Genomic DNA, 20,827 nt, shown 5'->3' on the forward strand with positions numbered 1-20,827 from the left:
ATCCACTTTCGGAGAAAATGAGATCTCAACCAGAAGGGCATGGGGCATTTGGGTCTGTCTTACCGAGATGGACAAAGTCAAGTTTTCATTCAAATTTTATCAAAATTCTGTGAATGGATGGTTCCTGTTAAACACAGTGACAAGAAAAACTATGACTTTTGCGGAAGAACTCTTCGAAAAGAAGAGAAACCTTTTGTGGAACAACAAGCTGCCGGGAAGTAAAGAAACTCGCCGAAAATTTTGTAATATGGCTCATATCGGACGATGGTTAGAGAATATCTGCCCAGAATGCCCAAATCAGAAGGAGCCAGAATTTGGAAAAACCTTTAGACCCCGAACAGATCGAAAGGATTTTTCCGAGACAAGCAAAAATGGACAGGGACCACTAAAGATGCATTTTCACAGGGGCCTACTTCAAAAACAAAAGATGCCCTGACAACAATAAAGAAGACATGTGAGGAGAATAAAGCCAAAAGAAAGTGGCAGACATTTGACTACTCCACTAGTAAAAGATGTCATCAATAATGACATAAAAAATACAAGACAACTGCCTCCTCCACTAGTAAAAGATGCCATCAATAATGGTATAAAAAATACAAGACAACTGTAAGATTTCCTGAAGTTTCTCGGTGAAACAAGTGAAACTGCAGCTATAAATACATGCATTTGAGGAAGCTAAAGATATCGATCATTTCCTTCAGTTTTCTTACGAATAAATTGTTGTAATATTTCTCTCTCTTTTGTACTATGTTTTTTTTATGTATTTCAAGAACAAGACTATTATGAGTAGCTAAACAAGTTGTCTTCTCCTCTTCAAAAGAGTTGATTTATATAATAATATTATGTCTGAATAAATTTCTTAAGTCTCTCATTTTTCCATGCTCATATTTTATAATTAAATTTATATATCATACGCCTTAAGGTAGAAAACGAATTAAGGCTGTGCTGTGTGTCGTTGAAGGAGCTTGTGCATAAACCATCTGTTGCGACTGCGTGGTTGAGTGTGAGGAGCACTTCGTAAAACTCGGCAGGTATAACCCGACGACATTATGATCAAAGAGGTATTTGAATTTAATTCATGTTACGGAAGCATGTTGGACCCTAATCCAGAGTATATCGGCTGGAAACCTTGCGTAACCGATAGGCTTGCATGGTCGGGACTAGTTCGATAGGTATAACAATGCCACGTACAAAAGATTAGTTACTAATTATTATTTAATTCAAAAATAGGAACCACTAATTAAGATAAAGTTTGAAGGATTGGTAGAGACTTTTAAATCATTTACCTTAATTTTTTATTGACAAACAAATAAAACAGTTCAGTCAATCATATTTATGTTAGTTTAACTTAAAAATTAAATAATTTTTTTAAATCAAAAATTAAATTAAATTAACTTAACTTTATCATTTTATATAACATAATATAATAATAATAACAAACAAAAAAAATTTGAAATTACAGAAGAGGCTGCTGCAGTGGCACAGCTGTATTGTCTCATCTTTTTCACAAGTCTTCGAAGCTCCGACGATTGTCCTCAAAACGTCGTCGTTTTATCAACACCCAGCTCCGCCTTCTTTGACCCATTCCTAGAGAGCAGATAACTATGCATTTGGTCTAGGGTTTTTCATTTTAATGGTCAGTAAATGTTAGAGCAGATAACTGGGTAACGATGATGATATCTAGAGGCTTGTTTGGGTGGTCGCCGCCGCACATACAGCCGTTGACACCGGTTTCGGAAGTATCGGAACCACCCGAGTCTCCCTCCCCTTACCTGGACACTGGTGCTGGAGAAGCCGTGCCTGTGGAGGTTGAAGATGAGATCGATGCTGAGGCAGACGAGATGGAACCTCCCCCTGCCGCCGTTCCCTTCTCCCGTCTCTTTGCTTGCGCCGACCGCCTTGACTGGGCCCTCATGATTGTTGGATCCCTCGCTGCTGCCGCCCACGGCACTGCTCTCGTTGTCTACTTGCATTATTTTGCTAAAATCATCCATTTACTTCGCTACCATGGTCTAGGAATAGATGACGACGAGCTCTTTCGCAAGTTCACCGAGGTAATTCTTTGTCCAAATGCGAAACCCAAGGTTTTACTACTAAATATTTTCTCAGTATACGAAGAAACACCATAAAAATCATTTCGAACTTGTAGCTAGTGTGATCGACCAATGACATGTGATAGAACCCTATTGAAATTATTAAAACTCTCATATTACTATGGAAATCAATAGAGCAGATGCAATGAGGCCCCTGGGTTTCCCGGCTTCTGGTAACTCTGTTTGATCAATATCTTATTGCCCAAAGCTATGCGAACTATATTCATTTCACATGGCTGTGTATTTTAATCTATGGTGTTTGCCACCCAGATTCATTTGCATAATATCGCCTCCCAGCTGTAGTCATGCACAAAATTATATTTGAATGGCGATCAATCATCTAAATAGCATTCAGAACAACAATGAAACTTTAAAATGGAAAGTGACAAAAACATTTAATTAAATTATCGAGCTTTTTTGAAAAATATTTTCTAAACTGTCATTAGATCTAAGGTTATGCACTTGATTTCCACGAAATGCAAGTTGTAGCATTTATTTGTAGATAAAGTATTAGCAATAATTGCCCTTGTTGTCGTAATTGGCTGCCTAGAGAGCGGCACGATCGAAATTTAATGTTTGAGCTACTGTAAGATTTATAAACTTTGAGTTGTACTTTTATCAATAGATATAATTTTCCCTTCATTTGGCATTAGAGTCAGGGAGTCGCAACTCAAAACCCATAACTTTCCTTGATTTTATCTTGTGGATATTAATTTGGGTGTGCATTCCCCAATTTCTGGCTTGCATGTGAGGTGACATCTTTAAGCATGATATTATTGTTGGGACATCTGGCTCTATCTGCGTTTTGGGTTCTAACAAACATATACTCTGAAGTTGACATTCTTTCCTCTTGGCCCATCATGATCAGTCTTTAGCAATTAATTTCCCAAACACTAGCTGTATAGGCCACCGAAATATTGTGCCTTTGTAGCTTATCCTGAGGTGGAGCTTCGAATTGAGAAAGGTATAAGTCGACATTGAATCGAATAGGGTCGAATACTCGATGTTGAGTTAAAAGTATTATTATCTTGATTATTTGAAAAGGATTTGGGGGAGAAGTGAATGAATGTGGTTGTAGTTTTCTTTTTTCTTTTTTTTTTTGGGTACGTTTTCTCATTGAATCAGCAATGTTTTATCTAATTTTCCCAAACATGTCGGCAATATAATTAGAAATATGATAAACAACCAGCAACTAATCCCTAACTTCATGCTAAAATTTGCTTTCATAAGCGAATAAAAGCTTGCATCAAATAATTAGGAAAAGAATCAGCTTTGTAATTTTTCTATGTACAATTTCGGGGAAAAAAGAGATGGGAAGCTGGAAAGATTGAAGGGCTGTTTAACAGATAGTGAAAAAAGAGAAAAAAGGGTACATCTGAACTGATATACCGACCACCATTGAAATGTTATCTATTGTCAAAAATAAAATCTATCATTCGGAAAATAAACCGAAATAACCATTTTCTTGATTAGTGGGGTATGTTGAGCAAGCTTACTCGACCACTCGCCAGCTTGACGGATGTTTCATGATTTAAACTCAATTGTCAAGGACTTTTTGAACCAGCGCTAAAAAATTATTGTTCTTAATCATATAAAATTGATGTTTAAAAATGTTACAGGATTTTCGTGAGCGACCCTTAAAACCCATCGGTGGGTTTTAGCAGTTTTTGTTTTTGTTTCTTGGGAGAGCTAAAACCCGTCGGTGGGTTTTAGTGGTTGCTCACGAAAATGCGTGCATCCTAGAGTGCAAGTGATCAAAGCTATATATATATATAATTGAAGTAATAATTTTATATATAATGCTCATGAATGTTTGTAGTGAAACTCATTATCTAAGTTCGCAAACATGTTCATGAATAAATCTTGTGAACAGAATCTGAGCTCACAAGATTGTGAAATTTCAGGTGCTGGACTTATTTATTTCCCTTTTCTTGGGTCCATCCCATTATCTACCATTTTGAGTGTTCCCTTAGTTTGTTTGTATAATTTGTTTACTCTAGTAAATGATTACATTATTTTCTCCCATATGCGTAAGTTACAGTTTTTTATCTACAATTTGTAAGCGCTCGTCTGGCTATATTGGAAAATGTAAAATACTCGAAGTGTTTTGAGAGATGTGTTGCAAAGAGATGAGTGAATAAAACATCCTACTCAAGAAGCAAAGAGATGGGTGAATAAAAAGTTTTGCTTAAGCTTCAGAGTTCTTCTCAAGGTTAAATGTGAACAGTGATCCTTGCATACCTGTCTTTCATCTTAACCTGATTAATATGGAATTATATATGTTTAGTTACCGCTAGAAAAGTAAATAATTCGAACAATCTGTGCTGGAACCCTGGAATAATTAGAAAGGTCACTATTATTATTATTACTTATAACAACCAAAGGATAAATGACATAATCTGCTTTGATGAATTCTAGTTAGTTTTTTGTTTATCGTAAAGGGTTTACCTGCCAAATAATTTTTCTTGTTCGTAACATGAAGTTATGCATTGATTGGGAAGGGGGGAATTATCTTTTACTATATTTATGGTCCAAATTGTTACTGGCTGACATGAAATTTCTGCAGCTTGCTTTGACCATTGCTTTTATTGCTGTGGGGGTTTTCGTCTCTGCTTGGATTGGTAAGCCTGCTACGACATTTCAATTTTAGATTTGTACTGTTTCTTTCTGGTGATGTCATGTTCTAACGTTTTTTCTGTTGCATAATAGAGGTGTCATGTTGGATTCTTACTGGGGAACGACAGACTGCTGTGATAAGGTCGAGATATGTTCAAGTGTTACTTAACCAAGACATGAGTTTTTTTGATACATATGGGAACAATGGAGATATTGTGAGCCAAGTATTGAGTGATGTACTTCTCATCCAGTCTGCTCTAAGTGAAAAGGTATGTTCAGGTTGGCCAAAATCTTTTGCTTATCAAATTTTATTATATTTTCACTGTTAATAGTTTTGTACTTTTGTTCGTCGCCTGAACATGCATTTGGTGGACAGGTTGGAAATTATATTCATAACATGGCAACATTCTTCAGCGGTCTCATCATTGGATTTGTCAACTGCTGGCAGATTGCTCTTATTACTCTAGCCACTGGTCCAGTTATTGTTGCTGCTGGTGGAATTTCAAATATTTTTCTGCACAGGCTTGCTGAAAACATTCAAGATGCTTATGCTGAAGCTGCCAGCATTGCAGAGCAGGTCACGCTCTTTGCCTCCCTGTAACTTTTATTTTTGGGGATTCCCATGCGAAAATCATCCCTTTGTTTAGTTTTGTTTCCACAAACCTATTTCTCATACCACCGAACAGTAACATATATCATCTTACTAAAAACAAATGTAAAATATATCATCATATCATTTTTTTAAAATTTATTTTCTAATATTGTATATTTTCTTGATCAATTTCCACATTCTGAAACATAATTATCACTTTTAATTCATCATTTCACCACTAATAAAAAACACTCTATTATGGTATTATATATTAAAAAAAAAAATAGATGATATTTTTTATTTATTTAAATTTAAATGTATCACTTTTAACTTTCGAAGTCCCAAAAATGCCAATCCTTCCCAATCATAGTTCCAAAACCTTGGCGTACACCAAGTTCCCAATTTCCATTTGACGTTGTAATACCCGGCGTCCTCACCGAATGATTGATGCAAACATAAGTTTACTGATCAATTAAAATTTCCAGTGTTCTAAATTTCTCCCTAGGCGGCCGCCTAGGCGCTGGGCGCCGGCTGACCGCTCTGAAAAAGGGCTAGTCGGTCACCCTAGGCGGCCCTGCGCGCCCCTAGGCGGTCCTGGGCGCCCCTAGGCGGCGACGGCAAGAGAGGTGAATGGTTGCAGCGGAGAAAAATGGGTTCGACAGGGCGAGCTCCAAATTTAGGAAAATAGGTTTTGGAAGAAAGCCCTTGCCAAGAGGATTCCAAATCTATGCTCAAATCAATTTTTCAAGCAACGAAGCGGCGTAGATCGGAGCTTGAAGTTTCGAAATGGTGATGAGATGAGGGAAAAGATAGAATCTGCCGACAGAAAATATGCGAGCAGAGAGAACTGAGAAAATGCCTAGGGATTTAAAATTTTTTATGGGCTTTTACTATGCATCTTTTTATGGGCTTTAGGATTTTTTTTTGGGCTCATAAAAATAACAGCCCAATTGGATAGAAAAAAAATTAAAGGATGCTGCAGATTTGTATTGGGGTTTAAATGTTCCTCCAACATTCGAATAAACCAATTTATGTTGATATCGTGGAATCCGCCTAGCGGCACCTAGTTCCCCGCCTAGGCGGCCTATTCGCTAGGCGCTGGTCCGGCGCCCGACTAGCGCCTAGCGAATTTTAGAACCTTGAAAATTTCAGAGTAGTACTAACAATCAGACACATCCTAAGTGAGCGATTTTTACATGCTTTTTAAAAAAATGTGTTTAATCAAATAATACCATACAATGGTACTATTTGATTAAACTCATATTTTTTAAAAGAAAGCTTGTATTACCATGTTTAATCAAATCATACCATGCAATGTTACTAAAAAAAAACCATGCGATGGAGGAAATCAAATCATAAATTGACCCATCCTCATGTATCACTTCCTAGATTGTCTTCCTTCTCTTGTGAGACTTTCAGCGAGTTCTACTTGACCGTTGCAGAGCAGTCGTATATACATATATATTATGTCATAATATATTTTATTATATATACCTGATACCTTTCCTGAATCCTGTTTGTTCTGTGTCGGGCCAAAGACTCTCCTCTGAGTTATTCCAATAATTTTATTAATTTCAAAAATTGTATTTTTTGTTCATCCAAGAAGTTTTTGACCCCCTTTCATTTTCTGTTTTTTGGGGGTGATTTATTTAAGTTTTGGATTTGTGACGAATAGGTTCAAGAGGTGAGAGAATTAAGAATACCCACCAGAAAGACTAACCCAATCCATAATGATGCACCGTAAAATTAAATATTTTTGTTCTTGACCAACCATCAGGAGAAGCAAATACGACGATATCATAAGTAAAGCATGTCGTTAATTACACACATAACACATAAATAAAGAAAGATGTATGCATACAAATGATTATGGATGTGGTCATAGCTGAAACGAATATATCAGAAGATGTCATCAAGTTGTTGCTAAAGGGCTAGTGTATACCCCAAGGGACATGTATTATTCTGTTCCATGGTCAACGGGCGGACTATCCATGTCAGATGAAAATCGAGAGGCATGGGGACCATGTCGTAATCCTCAAACAATCGAGAGGTGACATGCCGACTTACCATCTTCATTATCCAGTATGATCCTGAACAAGACAAGACAATGTGGGGTTAAATGGCCCTGTAGTATGTCGAGTCATCTGACTCGAAAGTATATACATAAAAGGCTAGCATCTCAATCAAATGCTAGTAGCTCAAGATGTCTTGTTGCATGCCAGATCATGTTTTACGAAACATTTATTGTAAATGAGGAACATTATCATGAATTTAAGCAGTAAACATCAAGTAACACGTATTTTAGACAAGAGCACGTGGACAAGACAATTCCATGTATAAACACCCATCCTGTTTTACAAACAGTTTTTCATATACTGACCTGGCATTGGTGCTCATGGTTCTAGTTCAGAAGTCCAATCCTAGTCTCGAGCGAGTATCTAGTCACAAGAACATGGACTGAGGGACAATTATTCTTGTCCTTGCTAGGTACTAAATTATATTGGGGCTGTTTCTTGCGTCTCAGTTGAGTCCTGCTGCAGACTCTGGGCATATTCAGTTTACTAGCAATTTTTTGCACTGATTAAATTAATTTTTTTTATGTGAAATATATTAAGATTTAAGTTAATATTTGAGGTTTTATTTTATTAAATTGTATTTTGTTAAAAAAATTATAAAATTGTGGGGAAGGGGTATTTTGGGAAAAAAAATTTGGTATGCAGTGACATGTTCTAAATTTATATATATAGAGAGAGAGAGAGAGAGAGAGAGAGAGAGAGAGAGAGAGAGAGAGAGAGTGAGAGAGTAATTTTCAGCTGTCCAACTATGTTTTCCCACTTCGTCCGCGATTTTTAGTGGTTTTTGTTTTTACATTACTAAAACTCGGTACCGGGTTTTAGTTGTCGCGAACGAAGTGGGAAAACATGGTTGAGCAGCTGAAAATTTATATATATATATATAGCATAGATAAATTTGGGATAGCATGCTTATTATTCCTTTCTCCTTATTCCTAGCATGTCGTGTTCTTGATCAAGCATGAGGTTTAGTTTCCTTAGTGTGTTATGGGTTCATATTTGTAGCCTATTCTAGTCCTAGTCGAGTATTCTTAGCCCCTAAGTAGTTATGAATGCCTAGCCATGCACCTAACATTAGCTATCTATTATAAAATATTAATTACTGGAATTAAGCTCCTTATAACGACAATTAATTACTAATTATCAAACTAATAAGTAAACTAGACATTTAAACTAAAGGGTAAGTCTAGAGGGTTACTTCTAAGATGCTTTGACTCCTTGCTGATACTCACTCGCTATTCCGGCTGAGCTTCCGTGCCCAACACTATAATATAATACTCCTCGCTCGATTTTGACAGTGCAACACCGCCCACTAAAAACTAGAAGAGCCCCACGTCCAAAATAGGCTCTAGGGGCTTGGGAAAGAAGAAGAGAGGTACGGGAATGAAATGAACATGAAGAGCCCTATTTATAGGTGAGAAAAGCAGTCAGATAACCTCAGGCGACTGTGTGTGTATGGTTTGTGGGCTACGTGGCTTACTGCTGTCCAGGTATCCGAATTCCCTTAGGTGATGTTCGGATTGCCTTAGGCTTTCATGAGGCGGTTGGTGACGAGTAGGTACATGTATAATTCGTGGCAAATGTGGATCCCATGTTCCGATCATCTTAGACATTGATGGCACCACCTCAATCAGTGCCTTGTTTTTGTGTAGAGCCGCAGATCAACTCAGGCTATCTGTTCAACTTTCTGCACACGCCTCTGGCGATCCTAGGGTGGCGCAAGCAATCTTGCACAAATGCCGGGTGATGCTTCGGACACCCCAGGCATTTAGACCTTGTTCCAATACTGTCACTTCAATTCTTCGTTCTGCTTTTGATGGCCGATTCGATAAGGTTGCTAGGACATTCCTAAAGGTTGTAGACCTTATTTCAAGTTCTACAACCATTCTCACTTGATGTAATCATGGCATGGGTTTTTGTTCTAGTTTGGATCGTGGTACATAGATTATTTGGGTCATCCTTAAATTAACTAAGGTATCTTGAATCATGAATTAGGGTCACTCCATGGTCCTCAGCCCTTGTTACTTAGCTATGATCATAAAACGTTAATGTGTTCTAACTTCTATTTATTCATGGATAGGATATAACAAGGCAAGATATCCATTTGAATTTGGTTGTGACTGCATCTCTTTTCGTGTTTGCATACTTGCCGAATAATAATTATGGAGCTATTTTCTCGTGGATTTCCTTAACAAAAAAATCCTTGATGTATGTTGAAGAATAGTGATGATAACATAGTTCTAGTTAGTTCCAACATGGCATATTACAAGTTTATGTAAAAGTCCATCATTTCGTTGAAGAGATTGTTTTTAGGCTGAGACATGACAGTGACTAAAAACCTATGAAAAAATACCTGCGTGGTGGCATATCATATGAACCTTACTTCAAGGTATGACTGATATGAGTTATCCTGCAAAATTATCTAAGCCGAAAGAAGAGAACCAGTTACTCAATGCAATTATGCCTTAATTAACCTTTACTTTTTGCTTGTACAAGGTTTATTTGGATACGGGTTCGGGCTATAGTTTCTTGATTTCACATGATTTTGATGCATAGTTTTTCTTTTGTTTTATGATGCAGGCAGTCTCTTATATTGGAACATTGTATGCATTTACGAATGAAACTTTGGCAAAATATTCATATGCAACTTCACTTCAGGCAACACTTAGATATGGTATATTGATAAGTCTTGTTCAAGGGCTTGGACTTGGTTTCACCTATGGACTTGCTATTTGTTCTTGTGCCTTGCAACTTTGGGTGGGAAGGTTCCTGGTGACTCATGGAAAAGCTCACGGCGGAGACATTATAACGGCATTATTTGCTGTTATTTTAAGTGGCCTGTAAGCAACTTTCTTTTGTTCCAGATTTTTTCCCGTAAGCAACTTCACTGTTTCAAATTATTTTCGTCAATTTTTATACTTATTAAGTATTTTAAGTTCAATAGTGGGCTAAATCAAGCTGCGACAAACTTCTACTCTTTCGAACAAGGAAGAATTGCCGCCTATAGACTATTTGAGATGATTAGCCGCTCATCTTCCACGGTTAATCATGATGGACTCACCCTTGCATCCGTACAAGGGAACATCGAATTTCGAAATGTATATTTCAGCTATCTATCCCGCCCTGAAATTCCTATCTTAAGTGGGTTTTACCTTAACGTGCCGGCTAAAAAGGCTGTGGCACTTGTTGGCAGAAATGGGTCTGGAAAAAGCAGTATCATACCGCTTATGGAAAGGTTTTATGATCCTACATTAGGTATTGCTGGCTGCTGCCTCATTTTGTTACACATTTTTTACAATATATTCTTCATACCTATCCCAGACATTCCAATTGCTTTTCTCCTCCTGCAGGAGAAGTCCTTTTGGATGGTGAAAATATAAAAAATCTGAAGCTGGAGTGGCTAAGGAGCCAAATTGGTTTAGTTACCCAGGAACCTGCCTTGCTGAGCTTGAGTATTAAGGACAACATTGCTTACGGACGGAATGCGTCTTTAGATCAAATTGAAGAAGCTGCCAAAATAGCGCATGCCCATACCTTTATCAGCTCACTGGATAAAGGATATGATACTCAGGTTTTACACTGAAAGTCTGAATATAAATTTTGTCAGTTCTACCCTTGTGGTTTATCTTAACAAAATTCTTGCATTACAGGTTGGTAGAGCTTGTCTAGCCATGACAGAGGAACAGAAAATCAAACTATCTGTTGCTAGGGCTGTGCTGTCCAATCCATCTATTTTACTACTTGATGAAGTAACTGGTGGACTTGATTTTGAAGCTGAAAGATCTGTTCAAGAGGCTCTGGATCTTCTCATGCTGGGCAGATCCACCATCATAATAGCTAGACGGCTGAGCCTTATCAAGAATGCCGACTACATTGCTGTGATGGAGGAAGGCCAACTCGTTGAAATGGGAACACATGAAGAATTAATAAACCTGGATGGCCTATATGCTGAGCTTCTCAAATGTGAAGAAGCTACAAAACTTCCCCGGAGGTATAGTAGAGAAGCCAACTAACACATTTTTAGAACTTTGTGATGAATCAAGGATAAAATGGCTTATTATTTTTTGTGCCAATGTAATGTTTCATGAAATCATTACTATTATTAGGATATTTTCTTTCTTGAATCATCATCTACACCTTTTTTTTTATATATATTTTTGAATATTTAATGAGAGTCATTTTATTTATTCAGGATGCCAATGAGAACCCACAAGGAGAATGCGAGTTTTCAGATTGAAAAGGATTCATCTGCAAGTCATAGCTTTCAAGAACCATCTTCCCCAAAAATGGTCAAGTCCCCATCTCTCCAAAGAGCTTCTGGCCTCCATGTGGTTCGGTCCGCCGATGTTGCATTCCACTCTCAAGAATCTCCTCGAATTTGTAGCCCACCAGTAGAAGACATGATTGAAAATGGTGTTTGCATGGATGCAACACATAAAGAACCAACTATAAAGAGACAGGATAGTTTTGAGATGAGACTACCAGAGTTGCCCAAGATTGATGTTCATTCTGCGCATAAACAAACAAGTGCCTCAGATCCCGAATCTCCAGTTTCTCCTCTTCTGACATCTGACCCTAAAAATGAACGTTCTCACTCACAGACATTTAGTAGACCGCCTAGTCAATTTGATGATGCACCTTTGACATTGAAAAAACCGAAGGGTGCAAAATTTCAAAAAGAGCCATCGTTTTGGAGGCTTGTAGAGCTCAGCCTTGCAGAGTGGCTTTATGCTGTTTTAGGAAGCACTGGTGCTGCGATATTTGGCTCTTTTAATCCTGTTCTTGCTTATGTTATTGCACTCACAATAACAGCGTACTATAGAACAGATGAAAAACATCACATGCGTCAAGAAATAGATAGGTGGTGCTTAATCATTGCAGGCATGGGAATCGTGACTGTTATCGCAAATTTTCTACAGCACTTCTACTTTGGTATAATGGGGGAGAAAATGACAGAACGAGTTCGAAGAATGATGTTTTCTGGTATGTGATTGTATATGTACTATTAATTTTGTTCTGCTTCTTTATTCTTAGTGTTCCATTTCCATCATTTTAAATGGGTGGATCATCAATTTGTCATAAGCATTATATCTTTACCTTTATGATTCTGTGTTTTTCTTCCATGTTTGACAGCCATGCTTCGAAATGAAGTTGGATGGTTTGATTTAGAGGAGAACAGTGCCGATAACCTGTCCATGCGACTGGCAAATGATGCCACTTTTGTGAGAGCAGCTTTTAGCAATCGGCTTTCAATATTCATACAAGACAGTGCTGCTGTTGTAGTTGCTGTTCTTATCGGGATGTTTCTGCATTGGCGGTTGGCTCTTGTTGCATTAGCAACTCTCCCCATTCTTACAGTTTCTGCCATTGCACAGGTACTCTTCAAGTGCTATTGTTTTCTAGTGTATGAATTCCTCTCTCAATCATTACCAATTACTTGTAACGGCTGAATGTAGCTACCTTCCGTGTAAGATTTTCCTGAGTGCATGATAGTGGTTACTTTCCTTAGCACCAGGTGGTCAGCTTGTCCTTCAAAACATTGAAATATATATTTTGAGGTGCTTCTGATATTATATTTAGACCGTTGCAAATGCTAACAAGGAATTTAAATAAAAAATTGATGTTATATCAAGAAGCTTGTTTAGGTAAACCAGTCCATGTTGGTTTTTGCTTTGATACGGCTTTACTGTCTTATCTTTGCATCCGCTGCCGCATCTACACCTGCAGCCACACACACATGGAGCTCCAAATCTTTTGATAATGGTTTTGTTGGCGCAAAATTATCTGCAGCCAGTTTTTGATTAAGAAAGTTATGTTATTGTGACTTTCTACTATTTAAAACATGATGTTGAAACTCCATATTTTTTTTTTTCAGGAATTAATATTTGTTATATTAATCTTGTCAATACACTTTTTGAATGCATAGTTGTTGTTTTGGTTACATGTGCTGTAGTGCTCCTTAGCTCTTCCTTTCACTCACATTTGCACTGGCGCTAGCATTCGGGCAGTCTGCTCTCACTATGCGACCTAGATTCGTCATAGGCTGCTCAGTCTCTTATCCTCCAAATTCCGCATCTATCTTATTTACAAGCTGTTTAGTGTCACAAATATTATATCTAGAATAATCTTGCCCGTCAATACATTGTTTATTGGTGTATAATGCACCTTCGCAAGCTTTTTTCACATTTCAGTTTTTTCGCAATATATTTGTTTCTCCTCTTCTGCTAGTGCTTTACAATTGAGTTGAATGTTGAAGCTAACAGAAACTTAATTATTGTGAAAGTTCTCTTGTGAAGCCCGTACACAAGATCTTGCAATTCACTGGATAATAGTTGATCACGGTAATAAGTTGTGTTGTATGCATGTTTGGTGGATTATATTGGTCTTATTTTTTTTGAAGAGAGGATTATATTGGTCTTATTTGGATTGAAACCAGTGTATTTCTGTGTCAATTCTTCCTATATGGAACAGAATTGAACTTGGAAGTAGTTAAATGGTTAAAGTGCTTTGTAATGACAAAGAAACTGAATTTTTGTTGCTGGAATGGCCAAAAAATGGAATGATGTGCGCATGAATGGCGAAACTAATATTCTATATTACTGATGTCATGAAATGATGGTCAGTGTTATGCACCATATTAAATTTGATAAAGCCAACGTAGAGAAGTTTTTTTTGGTATAGCTCTATCCACTCGGAGATTAAATGCAGAAGCATGTAAAAATCATTTCAAATTTCCGTGGGAAGGTGTGATGCACCTATGGTTTCTTATTTATTTAGTACATTCTTTATTCTTCGCAAAATTTTGTCAAAACCATAGTATTTAAACTGCATGTTTGATTTCAAAATTTTAAACATGCACTTTATATTATTCATATGTTACATGAAATATTAGAGTAGTGCTGCTTGAATCAGCTTAGTGATTTCGATAATTTGTAAGTTAACATTTTGGACATCTTACCAATTTGAATGCTAAGGTACGGTGTGAAGAGATAACTGAAGGACGAATTATGAGGATGATAAAAAGATTGAAAGTTGTGGATAATTAATGTTGTGTGATAAAATATGTATTGTTAGGTTTGAATTTAATAGAAAGGATTAAATTTATGTTTTTAATATAATTACCCATGTACCCTTTAAATATGCTAAAAGTTACCTCGTTCACTTCAATTCATGTATTTCCCACTTCTTGCCACAAAATTAAGAATATACTGAAGTTCTACTTCATCAATCAGCTCATAGTCGACTTGCTTCAATATCTTTATGAACTTCAGATTATACAGGCCTTCATTCCGTATTTAACAAGAAAGAAAAAGATCATAAATAAAAGAATATACATTTCCCAGTACCTTCCCAGAGTCCTAAAATTGAAGCCTGTGTTTCAGGTTGCTTCCATCTCTTTTTCAGATTTCTTCGGTACATAATGTGTCTATATCTCATTTCATGTTGTGTGATGATTTGGCCATTACTTTCCCCCTTTCATGGGATTTGCATTTTCGTAGGGATTTGAGGGATTAGGGTTGTAGAGTTGAGCGCCTTATTTGGAGAGTTAAACAGGGTTAGATTGATTGTTGGGTTTGATGATATCAGAGTATGGGATGGGGATTCTGCATGTTTATTCTCAGTCAAGTCTTTCTTCGAGTCATTCTTACCAATTAGTAGCTTTCCCGTTTTTCCTTTTTTCAATGTCATTTGGAAAGTTCCGATCCCAACAAAGATTCAATTTTTCTCGTGTACTGCAGTGTTGGGAAAGTTGAAGACTTCGAAAATGATGCAAAAGCGATGGTCTTTGTGTGCTCTGAGCCCAAACTAGTATGTGTGGTGTTGGAAAGAAATGGAGACTTAGGACCACATGCTAATCCATTGTTCTTTCACGAGTGCGTTGTGTGCTAGAGCTCTAGTGGAGATGAGATTAGTATTGGCGACTCCAAGATCACCGCGGGATTTATTTGCCATAGATCTTGGACATCTTGACAAGAGGGGAAGAATTTTTTTGGACAGTGGTGGATCATGGTATTTGTGGGTCGTCGTGGTTGGAGATGAATAAAAAAAATGTCGAAAATATTGACGAGTTGTTAGAAATGTTGGGGAAAGATACAAAAGTCAAATTTCTACTTGGATTGGGTCGCATGTAGTGTTTGAAAGAGTCTCAATCTCAGATTTATTAAGAGATTGAGCTCTTGTTTACTGTTGATACGATGGTTTTGGCCTCACCTGCTCTTTTACACGAATCACTTGTCCGCCTCTGGTAACTAATAGCTTTTACATATTTATTGCCGTTTCTTATAAATCTCATCTCCACTAGAGCTCTAGCACTGTAGCACACAATGCACTCGTGAAAGAACAATGGATTAGCATGTGATCCTGAGTCTCCCTTTTTTTTCCGACACCACACATACCAGTTTGGTCTTAGAGCACACAAAAGACCATCACTTTTGCATCATTTTCGAAGTCAACAACTTTCCCAACACTGCAGTAGGATAGATACAAAAGTCGAATTTGTACTTGGATTGAGTCGCATGTAGAGTTTAAAAGAGTCTCAATCTCAAATTTATTAAGAGATTGGGCTCTTGTTTACTGTTGATATGATGGTTTTTTTTCTCTCATTTTCTTGTACACGGATCACTTGTCCGCCTCTGGTAATTAATAGCTTTTACGTATTTATTATATTACCGTTTCTTATATATATATATATAGTTTTGATCACATGACCAACCACAATGGGCAACCACGTGAACAACAGCTGACGTGACACCTTGTACATTCAATAAGTGAATGTCACGTCAGCTGTTTGCTTACATGGTTGTCCATGGTGATTGCTTATGTGATCAAAACTCTATACATATATATATATATATACATGTATATAGTTTTGATACCACACGCCCTAGTTTGCAGGATATTCGTGAGCGACCACTAAAACCTACAAATATGTTTTAGTGTTCCTTTTTTTTTTACAAATCATTAAAACCCACTTGTGGGTTTTAGTGATCACTCACAAAAATCCTGCACATTAGGGTGTTTGGTATCTAAATTATTATATATATATATATATATATAACCTAAATTACCAATTGTACTGAAACTCATCAGCAAAAGAACATGGGTTCACTTCTGTGTGTTTGTTTACATCATATTACTTTACCTTTACTGGAAACTCTTTACATCATTTCTTAATTAGTAATTTGAATCATCGGTCGTTGCTGAATGCTGTATTTATTTTTTCTCTTCCTCTTCATCTGTGTAGTCAGCTCTTTATGCATCGTTGTTTGTTTTGGGGATAGCTTTTGGAGTAAAAATTGATGGTTGAGACTGCTGGTATTCAGACCCTACTTTGCAGCACCATTGTTACTATATCCCCATTTATGATTTGAATGGTTTTTTGGTAAATTACCCACATTATCACTCCCACCGTTGAAGATGAGAGAAGGAATCCCTAGTGCGGTGAAGAATGTCTTCTCACGCTTTATCAGAAAGTTCTAACGGGCCAAGTGATTCAATCGGGTCGGGCTTCCTAAGATCAAGAAGAATACGGGATTGTGATGGATCGTTAATTTATACTTGCCTTATTCACTGAACCAGGCTGGCCTAATATTAAGGTTGGGTGTTCGTGGGTGCAGCGTCAGTCGGCTCTTTTGGGGGAAAAATATTATTTTAGAAATGAAACATTACACGAGGACATTTAAATAAAATTAGAGCTGAGGAAAATTGTTTTAATAGTTGCTACTGAACTCTTGTAGATTATGCTGTTTTTGGGGTAACACAACTATATTACTCAATTGGGCTTGGAACTGGATGTGGTCCGGTGTATACCCATGTAAGTTAGATGGGGGGTTTGAAACAAGTGTCAAGGGACGAGGCCAATTGTGGGTCTTAGAGATTCGCCATGGCCAGAAAAATGTAACGAAAACGTCTTTGTTAATTTTTAGGTTTTGTAAATGTTGAAAATGTTACATGGGTTGATCATCTTTTGTAGCAAAGATTTGGAAAGATGGAGTTTAAATTCCTCCCAAATTGCTGTGAACTCGAGGTTTGGAAACTTGCATGTAATAAATCCCAATAAATTTTACTCAGAAAACTTTAGTTTCATAAGATTGATCTTGGCTGGCGAAGAAGTGACAGAAAGCTTTGGCAAAAGTTTCTTGGTGCACCTACCTGCATGAGAGCTGAAACGTAGTGGTTTGAGTAGATTGTAATAGGCTTGTCAATGGAAATGGATTGTCACCTATCTTGGAGTTGGATATCAACTTGGTAATATTAAATCAATTGCTGGCCCCTCTTGGGATTCAAGATGCAATAATATAGCATCAGCCTTTTTTTGGTAAAAAGTGGGTTAATTCAAATTCAGGTGAAATGTTGAGCTGGGCAATGGCCTGGCACAAAAGAAGACCACTTCTTCTTGCTACTTTTCACTCTAATTACAATTCATTTTGTCTTTGCCTGTGCAAAAAGGACAAAAATTTGCATAATCCATGCACTATTACGTGACTGGCATTTTTAGCCTATTTTGATACAGTGAGTATAATAATGCACGATGGTGATTTGGTATTGATGATAATAATTATCGACTGACCTCATATGTCGAATCTTGATAGATCATGAAGCATTTGATAGTATTTTAGTGATCTGTAGGTGCTCACTGATAGCAAATAAAGTATTGGAAAATGCTTGTCAAAATGTACGACCTTACGTTGCCGTGGGTGATTATTGCCTTTAAAGACTGTACTATATGAATACAGCTTCAAGCACTATTTTTTCTAGGGATGTAGATCATGTTTTTCGTCCACCCATACTCCTGTGACAAGACTGACATAATTTTCCCCATATTAGCAACACTTAAGAATCGTTTGTTGCTGTTCTATAATGCAAAAAAGCTGAATTCACATATAAACATTGCTTCTTGTTGTTCTTTAATGCAAAAAGCTAAATTTGAAGGGTAATCTTGCAGAAATTATGGCTTTCTGGATTTTCCAAGGGCATTCAGGAGATGCATAGGAAGGCATCATTGGTCTTGGAAGATGCTGTTAGAAATATTTATACTGTTGTAGCATTTTGTGCTGGTAACAAGGTGATGGAACTTTACAGATGGCAACTTCAAAAGATATTTAAGAAAAGCTTCCTTCATGGAATGGCTATTGGCCTTGCATTTGGATTTTCTCAATTTCTTTTGTTTGCTTGCAATGCTCTTCTCCTTTGGTATACTGCTCTTTCTGTGAAGAACGGGTACGTGAGTTTGTCGACAGCTCTAAAGGAGTATATGGTCTTCTCTTTTGCCACTTTTGCGCTGGTTGAACCTTTTGGTTTGGCTCCATATATTCTTAAAAGAAGAAAGTCCTTGACATCCGTTTTTGAAATAATTGATCGAGTACCTCAGATTGATCCTGATGATAGTTCGGCATTAAAACCTCCAAATGTCTATGGAAGCATTGAATTAAAAAATGTTGACTTTTCTTATCCAACTCGTCCAGAAGTCTTGGTACTCAGCAATTTCAGTCTCAAAGTGAATGGGGGACAAACTGTTGCAGTGGTTGGTGTCTCGGGATCTGGAAAGAGCACTATTATATCTTTGATAGAAAGGTTCTACGATCCAGTTGCAGGTCAGATGCTACTTGATGGGCGAGATTTAAAATCTTACAACTTGAGATGGTTGAGGAACCACTTAGGCCTTGTTCAACAGGAACCAATAATTTTCTCAACCACCATAAGAGAAAACATCATATATGCAAGACATAATGCGAGTGAAGCTGAGATGAAAGAAGCAGCAAGAATAGCTAATGCTCATCATTTCATTAGCAGCTTGCCCCACGGTTATGATACGCATGTTGGTATGAGAGGTGTAGATTTGACTCCTGGACAAAAACAAAGAATTGCAATTGCCCGTGTCATCTTAAAGAATGCCCCAATTTTATTATTAGATGAAGCAAGTTCGTCCATTGAATCCGAGTCAAGCCGAGTGGTACAGGAAGCTCTTGATACTCTAGTAATGGGGAACAAAACAACTATTCTAATAGCTCATCGAGCAGCTATGATGAGGCATGTTGACAATATTGTTGTACTCAATGGTGGGCGAATTGTCGAGGAAGGGACTCATGATACGCTGGTGGCAAGGAATGGTTTGTATGTCCGCTTGATGCAACCACACTTTGGTAAGGGGATGCGACAACATAGACTTCTTTAGATGAGCTCTATGATGTTTTGTTATGCCTGCCATTGAATTCTGGTCCATTCCCACTGTGATGGGCAATTGCCAGAGGATCATGGATGAGTTGGTAGATTCTTTGGACATAATGGGATAGTAGGTAAAGATTGAATCGGGCTGCTAATTAGTATATTTTTCTTGGGCTGGTGACGGAGGACCCGTTCTTGGCATGTCCAATGTTTTGTTGTTGAGGGGTGGAATATTTTGTAGGAGATGGTTTAACCTGTGTGCTGTGTGGATAGGCTTTTCAAGCATAGATGCATTGATCGGGCAGGTGTTAAGAGTTTTTTCCTCGTAATCTCGATGGTGATATCAATCTGTTAAGACGTTGTATGCGTCATCAGATGTTAGAATAACTTTTTAAATAGATTATGTTTGCTTGCGTTTCTGGGTTTGTAAGCGTGGTTAATCTCGTTACCTTTGGACATATTGCCCCCGCCCTCTTTATTTTCTTTCAATTTTTCCTGCTACAGCATTTATGAAGTGTAAAAGAAGGCATTCTTTGTAATTTTTATGTGTATATAAAAAGAGATTGTGTTATAAATTTAGGTCAAAATTGAGCAAGCTCTTTTGTGAGAAAAGAGCTGTTTAACACCCCTTGTAAAATATTAATAAGCGTTTAACACGTGTTTTAAAACGAGAAACATATCACCTAATATGTGGTTGTAGATTAACGCTTCGAGGTATATGATAATGCTAGAAAAAGTAATGCGTGTGAACGTGAAAGCTGATTAACATATGAGTTAATTGGTAAAAACTCTCCATTCCATATGTTTTGTTAAGATTTAGTTTCTGTCAGATATTTTTTTTTACTGCGCTCCTGATTCAAGAAAAGTTTGTATGTACTTCCTGGACTCACAAGTTATTTTCTAATTGAAAAATAAGTATAAAAAATTGAAAATCAAGTGCAAATATATGAAATTTCAGAATTAAATATTTCAGATCTGATATAAAAACAAGTTTTTTTGATTTAAATATTTTGTCTTATATTTCATCTATCTAAAACTGAAATATAAATCGTGATTTTTGTACTCCATTTGAGGCAATTGATGCCATAAATATATAAATCAATATGTAAATTAAATATTTTTGTACTAAAATTTCTAAAATTAGTGCGCATAAATTTTTATTTTTTGCGATTCTCAAAATACTGATTTTTGTTCTGATTCATAATGAACAAGTGCGTTAATATAAATATTTTGTACATAAACATGTGTACAGTAAGATTTTATTATTAAGAAAGTTATTTTAATGTTAT

General features: G+C 37.0%; 1 protein-coding gene across 2 annotated transcripts; it reads left to right on the forward strand.

Annotated features, from left to right (window-relative positions):
- The first annotated feature begins 1,474 nt into the window (after positions 1–1,474).
- Positions 1,475–20,109, forward strand: LOC140894455 (ABC transporter B family member 20-like). 2 transcript variants are annotated; one of them, XM_073302962.1, is made up of 11 exons: positions 1,475–2,054; positions 4,660–4,714; positions 4,803–4,978; positions 5,086–5,286; positions 9,954–10,213; positions 10,318–10,628; positions 10,724–10,944; positions 11,024–11,364; positions 11,566–12,356; positions 12,507–12,748; positions 18,319–20,109. In XM_073302962.1, exons 1-11 carry the CDS (start codon positions 1,671–1,673, stop codon positions 19,546–19,548), a joined length of 4,212 nt encoding a protein of 1,403 aa, XP_073159063.1. In that variant the 5' UTR covers positions 1,475–1,670; the 3' UTR covers positions 19,549–20,109. The 2 variants fall into 2 exon arrangements, with proteins under 2 accessions (XP_073159063.1, XP_073159064.1); XM_073302963.1 differs by having other exon boundaries at positions 5,158–5,286.
- Positions 20,110–20,827: the final 718 nt, after the last annotated feature.

This window comes from Henckelia pumila, chromosome 4 (assembly GCF_033568475.1).
Source record: "Henckelia pumila isolate YLH828 chromosome 4, ASM3356847v2, whole genome shotgun sequence".
Lineage (NCBI taxonomy): Eukaryota > Viridiplantae > Streptophyta > Magnoliopsida > Lamiales > Gesneriaceae > Henckelia > Henckelia pumila.